The sequence below is a fragment of the Colias philodice genome, chromosome 15 (assembly GCF_061535455.1).
Source record: "Colias philodice isolate Cphi_HAF_F1 chromosome 15, ilColPhil1 Martin Lab GWU primary, whole genome shotgun sequence".
Classification (NCBI taxonomy): Eukaryota; Metazoa; Arthropoda; class Insecta; order Lepidoptera; family Pieridae; genus Colias; species Colias philodice.
Window position 1 is genome coordinate 5,371,406 of NC_143100.1, and position 16,248 is coordinate 5,387,653.

The window sequence follows — 16,248 nt, forward strand, 5'->3', positions numbered from 1 at the left end:
TAGCTCATAATTCAGTTGTAAATGGAGTTTCGTCGCTCTACTGAATATAGGATTTGCTCGTAACAGTAAGCTTTTGAAAACCCATCACCGGCTTTTTCAATTAAAATATTAACTATTAATTGGTGTAGATATTATTAGTGGAAAGGTTATCTATCTATATTCCGAATGTGTGTTCTTTTTTTTTCAACTTAAAGAGCTAATTTAATATTATTAGCTCCTTTTTGGGGCAAAGTAATATCACCTAACATTCTAAAACTGTTACCGTAACATTCGTAATGGAAATTCTTTATTCAAACACGCACTTTTCATACAGGCAAAATCATTTTAAAAATGATGGCAGAATCCATAGTATAAAATTACATAAAAAATTCCCTATTCTATATTTTATTGTATTGCAGTGTTGCTAAGAGCGCGGTGCGGTGGGGGCGGCGGGGCGGGCCCGCGACATGAGCGGCGCGCGCGCAGCCCGCCCCGCCCGCGATGCAGCGCCTGCGCACCACGTTCAAACGATCCAAGACACCCACGCCCGCCGATATGAAGACGCAGAGCAGCCTCGAAGTGCCCAAGCAGGTTGGTATCTTATTAATATTATAAATGCGAAAGTTTGTATGTTTGTTTCTTAAAACTGCTGAATCGATTTTCATTATACATAATATAAAACAAAATCGCTGGCGTTGTCCAACCATCCCTTATATAGGCTTAAATTATTAAAATTACACTACAGAATTTTTATGCGTTTTTTTAACAGATAAAATTATTCCGGAGGAAGTTTTTAGAATAGAATTTAATAGGTTTAAGACAAAGTGGGCGAAGCTGCGGGCGAAAAGCTAGTTAGTAGTCGTTCAGAAAGTTAGTTACCCCACTCATAAGTTCTAGTTCAAGAGTGGCTGAACAATTTTCTTCTCTTGTGTTCATATAACTAAAAATGTACGAAGTATTTAAGATCTAAAGTAGAAAGTTATATTTGACCAATCGACTAGATCTAGGAGTCTAATCTTAAATTAACAGCTATTATTATGTACTAAATAAACTCTGATTTAGATGAGTTATTTCTTAACGCTACAAGAAATCTGCTTTAAGTTATTAAGGCACATAAATAAAATCTCGAAAGAACAAGGAACAGTGCAACTTTAGAGCTAACTAAAAGTTTGGGCTAAGCTCCATGTACAATAAACTAACTACAACAAGTTAACTAGTTAAGTAGTTAGCTACTAACGTTACTTGCACCTGATACTCAATTTGAGCCATTATTTTTATCCTTTTATCCAACTCAATGCTAATGACAAATGCTTGTTGAAACTCTACAGTCGTAGACTCGTAGAGCGGCGTCGTAGCTTAAGCTACGTATACACATTACTTATGTGACAAGATATTTATACTGATTATATGATAGCTGTTATCCTTATTATATGACTAGATATTATAAATCTTTATATGTGTTTATCTTGAAAATCTTGTTTGTAGAATATTGTATTTGTATTGTGCATTTTGAATTTTTTATATTACCATGTATTTCTAAATAGTTGTTGGAAAACATTATCAAAAAAATTGTTTTCAACATATTCAATTCAATAATTTAGAAATGCTTATTCTTCTTCTTTGATAATATGGAAACCTGAACTAACATACTATGTAGGTACACATTATACATGTATATCCACAGCATAACATAGCAGTAATCCGTATTTGCTCACCAGTAACATTTGCTCTGCCCGATACATAATATTATGGTCCGAAACTCTCCAGCTATACGAACATGTTATGACGTCATTCCTCTGTAACGACGTCACAGTTACTTTGAAGTCAGAATGTTCAACAATGTTATTTTTCCAAGCCACATCTCCCGTAGCGACACTATCGGCGAGTTAGAATTTTGTAAACCTGACAAAAGTTGTATTGTGCTATAAAATTTCAAAGAAAATTTATTGCAATGGAGATAATAAAAAATTCTTATATATAAACGTCGGTATTTTTTTACAATTTCGACATACATTTTAAGGCAACAGTTTTTAAGCTTTTAAATTGAAAGCTTTAAGCCCGAGTTCACTCTTGATACTTTAACATCAAATACGATTTCACCGTACAGTGGTGGAGTATTTTTTCAATATTTATAACATTAAAACCTCTGCATTCTCAAATGAACGTAATTTTTTTAATAAAAGAAGTATATCAAGTTCCGCACTTAACAAATTAACAACAAAATATGTATATAAAATAAAATAGCTGTATTGCGAGAAAATTTACCACATTTCACTTGAGACTACAAGGCGCACAACGTGACATTTCACGGTGATTAATTACATTTAGATAGAAATAAAAATACGATATTATACTTATATTAATTCGTAAGAAAACGTTTACTAAGGAATAACCTTTGGTTTTCACATACATTTAGCATTAGTAGGCGTAGTGGTCATTAATTTGGCAAATAAATTACTACCTTGTTAATGGAGGGGCGGAAAGAAATTGTTACGGACATTGCATGCTTTTAATGTAGCAAGAAAAGAAAATAACGTATGAAATTATTCCTTTTCCTTTACGACATTTTGTAAATATCTGAAGCACAATCTAGAATATATGGCGATTGGCGGATACAATAAATAATTGTTTCACATATAGATACTTGTAATAGATCCTAACATATTAGCAAATAACTTGTCTACCATTTAAAATAAATCAAATTCACTAAAACTAGATAATCATGAAATAATAATTCTAAAATTCTTTAAGATCAACTGTATACAAAAGGCGACGAGAGGGAAATATTGCTGTTGAAAAAATATTTAACTTGACTTTTAAAATAAGGGTTAATAATCAGCAACGTCAGCTTCATGTTTATACAGGGTTACTGGTAATTAGACCGAATCCTTTTAAGAGGTGGTAGGGGAGGTTATTTGCAACAATTAGACTGTATATTGTTATATTCGGAAATGGATCATTTTTGAGATATAATTTTTTGAATATTTTTTTAAGAAAATCCAGTTTCACTACTTTAAAATTAAATTAAAAAAAAAATTATGAATCGATTTTAATTTTCTTTACAGTTTTAGAGAAACCTTGTTATAGCTCTTAATAATAAATAATAATAGCGTACTAATGTGGATCCATCTAGAAACTAGAGGCGGTTTTATATTTTTTTTTTAATAATTTTCGGAACTTGGTTTACAAAAACATTTATTTTCTCCAAAAAAACGCCGATAAACTTAGTCTGCGTTTTACTTAAAAAACATCTACAATTCTTCAGCTATCCAACGACGTAAAAAAATTGGCCCTTTGTTGCACAGTTGCAGAAATAATGCGATAACAAAAGATTCAGGTAGAGACATTCCGAGAAAGGGCTACTTTGTCTAAAGAAAGGTATCCATGAGAGGTTGTTATGAAAGAAATACTTTCTGAATGTGACTTAACTTTTACAGCTTATTTTCAAAATGTGAGCCACTATTTTGAATACAGAGACGCATACGTTTGCGTAAATTGCTTTTAACAACGCTTGTCTTTAAATTAATTTTCATTTTTTCTACTGCATTTATTATGCGCTGTTTTAATTCTTCGATGGTTGCCACAGGTCCGGGAGTCTCGTCATACACCAAGCTTTTCATGTGACCCCATACGTAGAAGTCGACGGGAGTCAAATCGGGACTTCTGGCCGGCCACGGAATGGGTCCTCCTCTGCCAATCCACTTGTTGGGATAGTGACAATTGAGCCACTCCCGGACGCTTAAAGAAAAATGTGCGGGGCAACCATCATGTTGATAAATCATGTTTCTGCGGGTTTCAAGGGGTACCTCACTGAGTAGCTCATTAAGTTCGTTTCTCAAAAAAAAATCATATGCTTCACCATTAAGGTTGTTGGGTAGGAAGAAAGGACCAATCAATTTATTCTTAATAATGCCCATCCACACATTTAGGGAAAACCTTCTTTGTGATCCTTGTGTTTTTTTCTTGTCTGGATTACCGTCTACTTTTGGGGCCCAATAATGGATATTGTGATAATTTGTTATTCCATCTTGATCAAATTTGGACTCGTCGGTCCATAAGATTTTTAATAAAAAATTGACATCTTCCATATCGGCGTTCAACATGAACCTGCAAAATTCGACTCTGCGTGCAGGATCTCCGGCATGAATTACTTGTACTGGTGTCAAATGATACGGGTAGAGTCTTGAGCGGTGCACTGTGTTCCATACTTTCCACTGTGACATGCCAAGACGTCGTGCAATGATGTTTGTTGAGGTCGTCGGATCTAGCTCAAACATGTGAATTATCTGTTCCTCTTCCTCCGACTGGTAAACACGAGGTCTTCCAGCATCGCTTTGCCGTCTTTGAACTTGACCAGTTTCTCGTAGTCGCCGGTACACTCCCTCAAACACACTCACATGGGGTAAACGGCGCTGTGGAAATCGAGACTGATATTCCGTTCGAGCATGAGTAGCGACGCCATTGGCAAAACCATAACAAAATAGTATGTCTGCATACTCTTCGTTTGTGAATTCTCGAAGACGAGGTAGATGGTCGTGGGGCTCCGCAGCCATGATCAGGTAGTACAAGCCAAGTCTTCGGGTAAGCAATCAATCACAAAGTCCAGTTCACAAGCCAAGTCACAGAAAAAAGAAATCACACAAGTCCAATAACGTTATCAAGGTCGAAGTTTTATCGTAATAGAGGGTTGAAAAGAGCGTCTGAACAGTACGATGCGCCTGAGCAAACTGGGTTGTCATTGCCCGTTCAACAAACAAAAGCGAGAGCGAAACGGCGCATTCAACAAAGATAACCCTTTCTCGGAATGTCTCTACCTGAATCTTTTGTTATCGCATTATTTCTGCAACTGTGCAACAAAGGGCCAAATTTTTTACGTCGTTGGATAGCTGAAGAATTGTAGATGTTTTTTATGTAAAACGCAGACTAAGTTTGTCGGCGTTTTTTTGGAGAAAATAAATGTTTTTGTAAACCAAGTTCCGAAAATTATTAAAAAAAAAATATAAAACCGCCTCTAGTTTCTAGATGGATCCACATTAGTACGCTATTATTATTTATTATTAAGAGCTATAACAAGGTTTCTCTAAAACTGTAAAGAAAATTAAAATCGATTCATAATTTTTTTTTTAATTTAATTTTAAAGTAGTGAAACTGGATTTTCTTAAAAAAATATTCAAAAAATTATATCTCAAAAATGAGCCATTTCCGGATATAACAATATGCAGTCTAATTGTTGCAAATAACCTCCCCTACCACCTCTTAAAAGGATCCGGTCTAATTACCAGTAACCCTGTATACTCTTACATTGTTTCGATACCTCCCTTTACATTTTACTAAGTTGCAACTAGTTCTACTAAACTGAAGAACCTAATCCTCTTCCAAATTTCAAATAGATCGGCGCAGTAGTTTCACTTAATTGACAAACATCCATCTATACTACCAAAACTTTCATCTCTGAGTAATGTGCGGTCAAGTAGGTACTTTATGCGATATGGAGTATTTGTCATCAATCGGAATATGAAATAGCATTCATACCCGTTAATGAAATTCAGTAGCGATTTAATTGTTACAATTTCTTCGATTCTTTTTATTAAATGTATTGAAATTTTTGAAATAATTAAGGAGATATATCTATAAAATTTATAGTTAAAATAAGTATGGTAATTTGACCTTAGTATCGAAAATTCTTAAGAAAATTCACATGTAGTAAATTCGTACGATGCTATATTTTAAGCTGGGTTTAAAAAACCCACACATTTGGCTAACACATCAAACGATATAAATCTTCGAAGACATCTTAACGGACGATTTATAAATCCAACTAAAGAGGTTTGTTTTTAACAAGCTGAATAGTGTAGTCGTTATTTTTTGTTTACTTTATTGAGAGGATCGGTGAATAGCTATTAGCTGAAGGATATTTATTGTTAAAACAAAATATAGAACTATCTCTCGCTTTTCTTCGATTTCACAGAAGGAAAAGTAGATACGTAATTTAATAGCTAGCTAGTAAAGTTAAATCTTTTGTTGTACGGCTGCACGCTTGTAAGAGATATAGAAACATAACTAAATAGTTTGATACAGAAAACGAATGTAGATTTTAGATATACATATGTATATCTAAACATATGTATATCTAAAATCAATCAATCAAATTAGATAACCTAATTATATAATTAGGTTATCTAATTAAAAATAATGATACTGCTATCTTGTATGGAAATTAATAATATCAAATGTAAAGTTATTCGTAGGCATCTATGATGGATGCCTACGAATCTATCATGATTGTGATTAAATTGATTGAATTTAGTGTTTAAGCAAAAAAATCAAGAGTTCAAGTGGATGTAGAGTGTAGACATTAGTTTTTATCTAAATAGATAATTTAGCATTTAAATTAAAATCATTTACAAGCACTTAAGTGCTTCAAACGCATTCAAAGCATTATCGTAAATTCATAGAAACTGTAGCCGGTTAAGATGAGATTATATTCCCTATAGTTCGCCTTTTCTTTGAAGTGGTCTTGTTTTAGAAAAGGCAATTAACTTTTCTACTTCTAAGTACCTACATCTTGTAGTTCTGTAAAGAACCTGGAAAATAAAACCTACATTCTTCCAACAAGTTTTTTACTTAGCTTGCATGAAGTTTAAAAGTGTTCTTGAAATATAACTTGATTTGAAAAATGCTAAAAAATTTATTCCTAAACATACATTTATGCAATCTTATTAAATTTATAAATATTTTATGAAGAAAGTAGTTTCAACTTATTACCATTTTAAATTATATTTTCAAAATAATCCATTTAAAAACTTATGTACCTACCGTACCATATTAGAAAGCTTTAGTACAAATTATTTTCTTGAACAATTTACCTTTTACCTACTATTAAGTATTCTGTGCTTATACTTACATAAGATACAAAATAGATATATATCTGTATAACTATACCATCGTATACAATGAACTTAATAAATCTTAGAAATTCAGTATGCCATTTAATAAGATATTTCGTATCTCTCCCAACAAACACGTGTATGCCATCTACTTCGGAATTTACTTATGCACTCGTCCTCGTCCCGGTCGCTCCGAGCAAATAGGAATGTGATAGGTGCGACTCGTGCATATGAACGGTGTAATCTTGATGTTAACTTATGTTCCTTTGAACCGCGTTTGAATATATCATTTGAATAATAATTTAATATCATCTTTCTATTCTCCAAAGACTCCTATATCTAGTTGACGTTCATAAAATGGCAAAGATTAATCAAACCGACCAAAAACATCAAATAAAATATTTCAACCTGAGTAAAATGAAAATACCCCGAGCTATTGGAAATACAATTAAATTAATTTGTACTGGTCACGTCATGAAAGCTTTTATAATCTACAACTTTTCATTTATATGCCACTGAATGTTATCTATGAAAATATCGAAAGAGCCCGTGGAGATTAAAGGAAATCATATTTATTTTTGAATGGATTTCATATTTTTTTAAATAAACCCTTGTTTTGATTAGTCAATTGTTTATCCAAATAAAATATATTTTTATGTAACTGATGTAAAACTAATATGGAATGGTCTAAAGGTCCGGTCGGCGTCATTCGATGAGATCCAGCTGGAAGCGGCTCGCGGCACCGGCGCCAGCTCGCTGCTGTCGGTGCCGCAGGCTGGCGCGAGGAGCCGCTCCTTTGACTCCGCCGGATCTGACGACTCGGGCACTTATTTGGAGGTGAGTGGGATATCATATCATATAGGATAATGCAAGAATGCTGTTACATTTCGATGACCATTAACTTGATGATACATATAAATCTGTTCACAATTGTTTGAATTAATTTCAAAGACTTATATATATATTCTTTTTTATTTTTTAAATAAAACGGAGTAAACTGAATTTAGTTCATATTGCAGGTTCCGCGATTGTGGTCACGTCGCCGATCTGGAAAAGGCACCCCGCCACCATGCGTCCACTGTCGTCATATGGAAACATGGCTAGCGCGCAGAAGCGAGGAGCGAACTACCCCCGAGCGACTACCAGCTTCTTCATCGGCTGAAGATGATGACGAAGAAGATGATGAAAGTGATGTTGAATCTCCTAAAATTCTGCTTGCTCCAGCCCCTCCAAAGCGAATGCTCCTGCCCCCACCGATACAATCACCTCCACCTTCACCCGGTGCACCGTCATTTGAATTACAACCGCCTGTCGATGAGCCTCCTGTCTTACCTCAAAGAAGACGTTCAATATCACGACAAGAAGCTTTCTTCGTCGAGCCAACGGGAAGTTCCCTAGAAAATGTTCGAGCTTCTGAGGAAAACGCAAACAGTGGACCGAGGGATTCGTTAGTGCATGACATATATCTAGCGGTTCCCGAACTAAAGCGCGACCGAGCAGCTTCAGTCGATTCGTGTTTTTCCAAAGTATCGGGAGGCGCTAGAGCTGAAGAATTAAGTGAATGTGTTGAATCTCTGACCGTTCCTGGAACAGGACTACGTTCACGTTCCGTGGATATTGTGTTACCGACGGCGGAACAGTCGCGTTACAAGGCACTCGCTTTGACTTCAGCCCAAGCACCTCCGTCAGCAAGTTATGCAGTTCCTCCTCCTGATGAGGTTGAAGCTGTGCCCGTGGTCCTGAACGTTTTAGAAAACAGGTCAGTGTTAAGTGTTCAATAAATATGCTTTTTACTTATTGTTTTATTTTACCTTATTTGCTGGTTTATATTTATTTTCTTATTTTCAATTCTCCTCCAGTCTCCATTTCCAATTTACAATTCATACGAAATTAATTGTAACAATAAACAATTCATCATTTCGGTAAAGTAGATAATACATTCCTTCCTCTAGCGTCTTCTATGAAAATTTATTAATATTTCTTGGAGTTTGTTTTCATAGAACTGAAATAAGCGATTTTATTTATTGAATTCTCACAATTATTAATTATTATTGTGGGCATATGCATACGCCATTTGAAAAACTGCTCGTAGTTTTTATTGCTACTTCAGTTATATATTAGGGTAATAATTTGTATTTCTTTGCACAATTAACTATAACTGAAACATACGAGTAAAATCTATAATACGCTTTCGTTTTGCTTCTAAAAAGCATTGGTCTTTTTTATCCATGTTCCTAAAAAAAACCGTCAATTCAAATTTCAAGTTTTTTTAAGAAATTATAATTTTAACATAGATAGATATGAATAAAAAAAAATACATTTATTTAGATAACATACGTCGCAATGTCGAGAATTATTTGAAATTATGTACGTCTAAATATATTTCAGTAAGTTTTCGTATGTCAAATAGAAAATAAATTTCCGAACGATATTCTGGAGTTGGCCGGCTTCTCAGCTCGTCCAGTGCCTTCGATTTAGAGCACTTTATATTTAATACAATTCTGAACACTGTTTGATAGACAACGCCATGTTTAAGAGGATAGAATACGGAGTAGGCACTTTGCTCTACTACGGGATGGAAACACAAGCTTAAAATAATAGGATCAAATTTTAAACAAGTTGATTTTAGTGAAATCATTTGAATTGTGGCGACTGAAAAAGGAAATGTTTGAGAACTTGTATCGAATTTTATTTTACTCACCATGAAAACCCATCGTTTTAAAACTATAGGTGTACATAATATGAGAATTGTTATTTAGGCAGAAATGAAATTCCATCGAGCAAAAAGACGCGATACAAAACATATTTCTTAATATCATTTTATCGACCGGACACTTATTGAAAAATCGTACATTGGTTTTGATCTTATAAATTTAGCTTTGTTCTAAATATATTTCAGTGGGGAAAATAGTAAGCAAAGTAACAATGCCACTTTATAGTTTTGAATTCAATAGGCTCAGTTTTCATTGTACATATGTTTTCCCGGAAATACGCTTTGTTTCAGAGAAACTTAATATCAACATATATATTATTCCACTATTTTGGTAGAAACTGAGGAACTCTTGCCTCGTTTTGTAGGGGGGAAATAATATTTACAAATATGTTATTTTTTGCATAGAAAGAATTTAAATCAAGATAGGTACCTACAATGCACAATGTACAATGTACCAAGCACAAGATATTATTTAATAACATAGGTACATAAGTATGTAAGAAAAAAATAATATTGTAGGTTACCTTATCGTTTTTATATATTTTGTGAAGAGAAATGAACGTTCACTTTCGTTGGCCATAGGTACATTAAAATGTACAAGTCCTAATAAGTATAATTTTAATAAATATTCATTTTCATGTTTCATAATATATCATTAATTTTATATGCAAAACAGCGTGGACTCGGTCAATTTAATCTTGAAACATCTGATAAATGAAATCATAATATGAATTGATTCGATATAATTTGATTTGAAATTACCTCATTATATTTAATTGTTTCTGAACGAAGTGAAAACAGAAAACAAATTATTTTTTATATTAATAAATAATAAAAATAATTAGGTATGCTACTTATTGAACTATAAAAAAAAACCTACAGTATACATATAATTAAATCTATACATATTGAAATGCTGGCTTTGATTTAAATGTGTCTTGTTTACGATACAATATATAATATAATAAAGTATTTTATGACAAACATTTATTTTAAAAATTCTGATTCGACACGAATGAGGTGTTTTTCGTTATCTTAGAATAATGATATAGCATATTATGAGTCATGACGTGTGTGTGTTTCAGTTTGTATGAGGGGGAGTGTCTTGCGTGGGCATGTTAAGCCCTTCTGCCGTCCTTTAACTAGAAAGCCGTTAAGCCCACGAAGTGAGTTTCGAGTAAATGGCAAAAAACACGGAAATCGTTATTTCTTAAAAATTATGACACTTAGAATAATTATTGTGAGATACATCGATTGAAATTTAATTATATTATATATAAATAATAGTTTTTACCCAGAAACTGTTATAATTTATTTTTAAATTCAATTTTTCTCGTTTAGTTCAGCATATAATCTGAAAATTTTAACTATTTACTGGACAAGACGGCCGTTAACATACCATAGCGACTTTTTAGCTAAGTAATTTAGTATTTTTATTTTCATTTTGGGATTTTTTTTTATTTAGTAATAAAATGCTTACCTAAAACGTCGTTAAGCTACTATAACTACTTTTAAGCTATGACTTTCGCTTTAATTTAAATTTCAAAAACTTTATAATCAACGGTTAAGGGCTTTTAGATGCTTTTGTACTATGATTCTATATAGTTGTACTAAATTTTAATCTTACTAATGTTAAAAATTTGCTGCTGTCTTAGGCTTTGCTCTCGGGAATTACATCCTCTAGGTCAACCAATGGAAAGGAAAAGGATCAAAAGCTTTTAGGTTTAAGTATTAAGGATTTAAACACTATCTAAATTAATGGTTCTTGCGTCTGTTTGTGAGTAACAAGTATTGTAACTCTTTTACTAAATGACTCTTTTAAGTTATTGATAAAATTAACCTTTATTTCTCGTCATGTTCACGTTTATTTCATTACAGAGGCTCATTAAGGGGTTAAGATTATAGATAAATCTTCTCGCTTTTCTTTTTGGAACCGTATATTCATTTGGAATTGCAATTTTAACGTTATTTTATAAATATTCTTCTGCGAAGCCATCATACGAGTCACGGATATGTGAGTACATATAGAACCACAAACAATGTAAACATAAATCGTTTCCTGAAAAAAAAAATTAAGACTTGTGCACGAGGTTTTTGAAAAAATACACCCTGGTTTCAATAGGGCTTCAAGCTCTTACATGTGGGATGCTCTTAATAAATAATGTAGAACCGCTTATCAAATGATTAGAAGACTCTTTCATCCACATTCAGAAAATATAATATACCAGAATATGTGGAAAATAGCAGGAGGTAGAAAACTTTTTATTTGCTACAATGTAAAAAATACAAATCTTAATAATCTAATACATATAAAGATAAGAAAAAATAGCAATAGTTGCAAAATGGACTCCCCGTCAGCGGGTCAAAGGTAGTGTACTCCTAACAATTTTTGTATCACCATCTCTAGTACATTGCTTGACAGTCGATTACTAATTCCACCCAAGGGGTAAATTACATAATTAATAAATAGTTTTAAAAATTAAATAGTACAGACTGTCTTTCTTCTCTTTCTCGGTTACAGAGACAAATCAGAGTCTAAACAGAGAAGTACGATTGAAAGTTCGCACTGTCGTAACCCTTACCTACCAAATTTTCGTAACTTTGACTTGTTATATTTTCCGTAATTTAGCTGCTAGATTGTTTAAAACTTAGTAAACCTGATCAAAAACAATACGTCTTGTAAAAGAAAATCAAAAACAATCGGTACTCTGCTTGGGAGCGACATTATTTCATCATCACTCTCATCCCCAAAACTGATGCATCACCAGAATCGGATAACTGCCTTTTAGCTAAAAAATGAGGGTTAGCTGCTTTGTAGCTAAGCAAAAAAGTGTTATTAGAATTTTTCCTAAATAAAATTACTTAACTAAAAAAGCGTTAAGGGCGAGTAACTGCAAATAAGGTAAGGATTTCCATTGGAATAGTTATATGAAAGCTTATCATAAAGCAGTTATATTCCTTTTGCGTCTCTATAGTCAAGTATAATCTGATAACGTACTTTTAGTCAAGTAAAAAGTTAAAAAATAATTATTAAATCTGGCGGTTAAGGTACTTTAAAGGAAATTTAGCGAATTAGTGTTGGTTAGACGCTTTCAAGTTATGGAATCGCTGAAAATTGTGTTATTTAACGGCTTACAATATTTTTATATCTCTATAACTATTAATGCTAGAGAAATGATTCTTAGACAGAAAGATAGAGAATTTTGAACTGTGTCACCCTACATTTAAAACTGAAAATTGACCATTTGTTGGTTAACGGCTTTTTAGTTAAAGGACGGCAGCCTTATTTATAGATAAACGAGATAGAAGAAAATTGCTGTTTAAGTTTGTTAATTTCTCGTTTCTGTCCTTATTAATATGGATTTTGTACCGATTTTTCACTAGCTGCATGTTAGTACATGTTATCTATACTAATATTATAAAGCTGAAGAATTTGTTTGTTTGGACGCGCTAATCTCAGGAACTAGTGGTCCGATTTTAAAAAGGCAACAGGAGCGGAGCAATGCGGGTAAAACCGCGGGGCACAGCTAGTACCTACGCAATATAGTATTTGGAAGTTTTGTGTGTTGATGCAATTTATTCCAATGTTGCATATTTCTGAATTTATACCTTAGAAAAAAATATTATTTATGATTAAGTTAAAATAGACCCGACCAAAACCGGGCCGCGTCGCGTGTTAATAGAACGTGTTTAGGATAAACCTAAAGGGTATCCCCTGAATCCTGATCCACGCATTCCATATTCATGACACAATTCTGAATCATCAAGTAATAATGAAGCCATACAACATACAAAACATAATTTATAGTATTAGGTACGGTACATATTTAGTTACATTTTGTTTGCTTATAGACTCAACAAAATCGTATGTAAATAATATTTTTTTTATTAAATTCAATCATAAAAAATAAATCGATTAATTCTATTATAATAAATAGAACATTCTCTAATATAAAGGTACTCATTAAGATTGGGAAGCCGAGTAAATGCTTTCATATTGAATTTAAACTGCCAATTCAAATATAAACCCTCTAAAACTGATACCAAAACTTCTATTAAACTGAGCAAAATACATTAAAACAATACGTAAACAGAACAAACTGTAAATGAATAAGTGTGTTTGCACAAGAATAAAATCCTTTATCCGGAATAATTGCCCAATTACACCCTAATGCCTGCTGAATGAACATTGCTGCCGCATTATTAGTCTTTTGATACAAACGCCATTTTGCACGTTCCCTAATTAGTTTATATGTATGTGAATAGTTACGGGCATCGACTGAATCCATTACGTAGTTTTAACGTTTTGTGATTATTTTTTATTTTACGACCTTTATGTTTGGTGTACAAAGCCTATCTTTGTTGTCCAGCTTTGGTATGTAACTTTAATTTTGTATTGAATGTTGAAGACTGTTTTAGAAAAGAAAATAAAAAGTTTTAGAAAAGTACTAATTTGACATTAATGATCTACATATTCAGTTTCTTTACCCGGCGAATGCTTTGAACACTAATGAGTCTGAAATTGACATGAATATGTGATCGTGATCTTAACAATAATTTGCCAACGATTTTATAGGCACGAAAAATATTCATTGTGAATTTATTGAATAGAAAAAGCTCGTAGCGCGACTTTAGTCTGAAATATAACACCTTGTTTGTATTTCGAAATATTGACGTGACGAATTCCTCGAATCGCTAACAACGTGGTTTTGTCAATCGATGGATAAATCGATTATTTGCGGTTCACTGATTTGCAAATTATTTCCAACTGTAGCTTTACTGGCTCTATAAAATAGCTCTACATGACCACAATTTTCGATGCATTTGGTTAATTATGATATAATTATTAATTGGGCACATAATCCTCTCTATTATATTATGACCCTGTCTAAAATGGTTTGCATTTACCATTTAATATCAACACTTACCACCGTATAAACTAATTTTAGTCTCATTGAGAAAGACTATTGCGTCGTAAAAGTATGTTTTAACAATGTAAACGAAACAATGAGGTTTATCAAGAAGTTTAAAATAATATTAATTATTCAATTTAAACTTTGTTTTGTAACGTCCTGTTTTAATTGTTTTCGGATGCAAGTTATTTCGCAACTGACCCTATAACTTTTGTAAACCCTTGTCAAATCCTAGCAACTTAATTTGAACAAATTATTCTATTGCTATCTTATTAGGTTGTGTAAGAATTATTTAATCTATGTTAGTACAATCCAATGATACAAAGATTTTATGCAATTAAATGGACACAAGTTTTAGATGCTAATTATTCATTTATTTGTGTGAAAAAATGAGGGAAAGCGAAAGCTAATATTTTAAAGTAACTTCCTTAGTGATTAGTACCGCCCTTAACAAATGGAACATTTATGTCCGGTAAACGCAGTTATTTCAGGTCGAATCAAGGAAGGTTGAAGGATCTTTGATAAATTAATGGATCACGTAGATTAAATTAAATCTTATCTACCTATATAATCTGTAGCAAAGTTTATCTTATGAAATTAATTGGATTCATTTGACCATTTAATAGACGTTTTCAATTTACAGAAGCAAATTCACCCAGAGTAATATTATGAGTAACATTTACACTTGTTAATTTGTGTAAAATATATTGTTGCTGTATATATAATATAACTGCTTATAAGCCATGTTCTACATCGGCTTGACATTGAAAGACTGGATAATTTTAATGTAGGTATCCTAGTAAAATGTAACAAGCAAAGATTTTAGATATTTTGTTTCAGTTTTTAACTATCTTGTAGTTGCACGAGTCATAATAGTTTTGAAAGATATCCGTTAAAAAAAATTATTTTCATTATTACAAATTAGATGTTTCTTTCATTACCTACTTTTAATTATGTCGATGATTAATTACTATTTATTTTTCCATCTCATGCCGTCATTCATTATTATCGTTCTCTTGTTGATGTTTATGTAATAATCGATCGGTTTAATCGAAGAACCTATAGATATTCCTTTTTTCCTTCATGGCTCTATATAAGTAGGTATTATATTGTAGTCACAGTGTCTATTTCTAACCTACCTACATTACATTTTTTTTGTTATATGATAAACCCAATAGGATTTGAATATACTTAATTTTAAATTTTAGGCTTAAAACGCTTTATTTTAAATTTCGTTTATCTTCGTATTACTTAATTGGGTATTTTATATATGATTATACCCTTAAGAACTAGTACACAACTACTTTTATCAGTCTTATAAGGCCTATAAAAGTATTTTCGCGTATAATATAAATACATCTTTCTTTGCCCCTTTGTTCTGACTGTATTTTTTGGGTGTAAAATAAAGAAAATTCGAATAAAATATGCGCATTCAGCAGATGCTTCGCTTCGAATGAAACAAATACTGTATATTTTTCCTGGGAAACAACCCAGCCGGTTTATTCGGCTGAATAATTTATTTGAATTTAAGCCCTATCTTTATAATTGTTAAGACAGGTACTAAAACGTTATTACGATCATTACACTTAATTTCACTATGAAATTAAATTTGATTAAATGAAAATGTAATCTAGTGTAAACTGGCAATTTTGTTTAATAAACGACACTTATAAAATATTTTTAGATTAATGAATCTCTATTATTCTGTGAGATTACGGCCGTAAAAATTTTGTTGCTTTGCTATAAAGTAACTTTT

The 16,248-nt window shown here is 32.4% G+C and overlaps 1 protein-coding gene across 4 annotated transcripts in view; it reads left to right on the forward strand.

Moving 5' to 3' along the window:
• The first annotated feature begins 424 nt into the window (after window positions 1-424).
• Window positions 425-16,248, forward strand: part of rdgA (retinal degeneration A) — an 86,360-nt gene continuing 70,536 nt past the window's right edge. For all 4 annotated transcript variants that reach the window (XR_016316760.1, XR_016316759.1, XM_089704510.1 and 1 more), the window contains exons 1-3: window positions 425-570; window positions 7,560-7,703; window positions 7,886-8,625. Coding sequence is in view for 2 of the 4 variants with exons in the window: in XM_089704510.1 (XP_089560636.1) it covers window positions 481-570; window positions 7,560-7,703; window positions 7,886-8,625 (974 nt within the window). In the remaining 2 variants the exon portion in view is untranslated. The remainder of the gene's footprint in view (window positions 571-7,559; window positions 7,704-7,885; window positions 8,626-16,248) is intronic.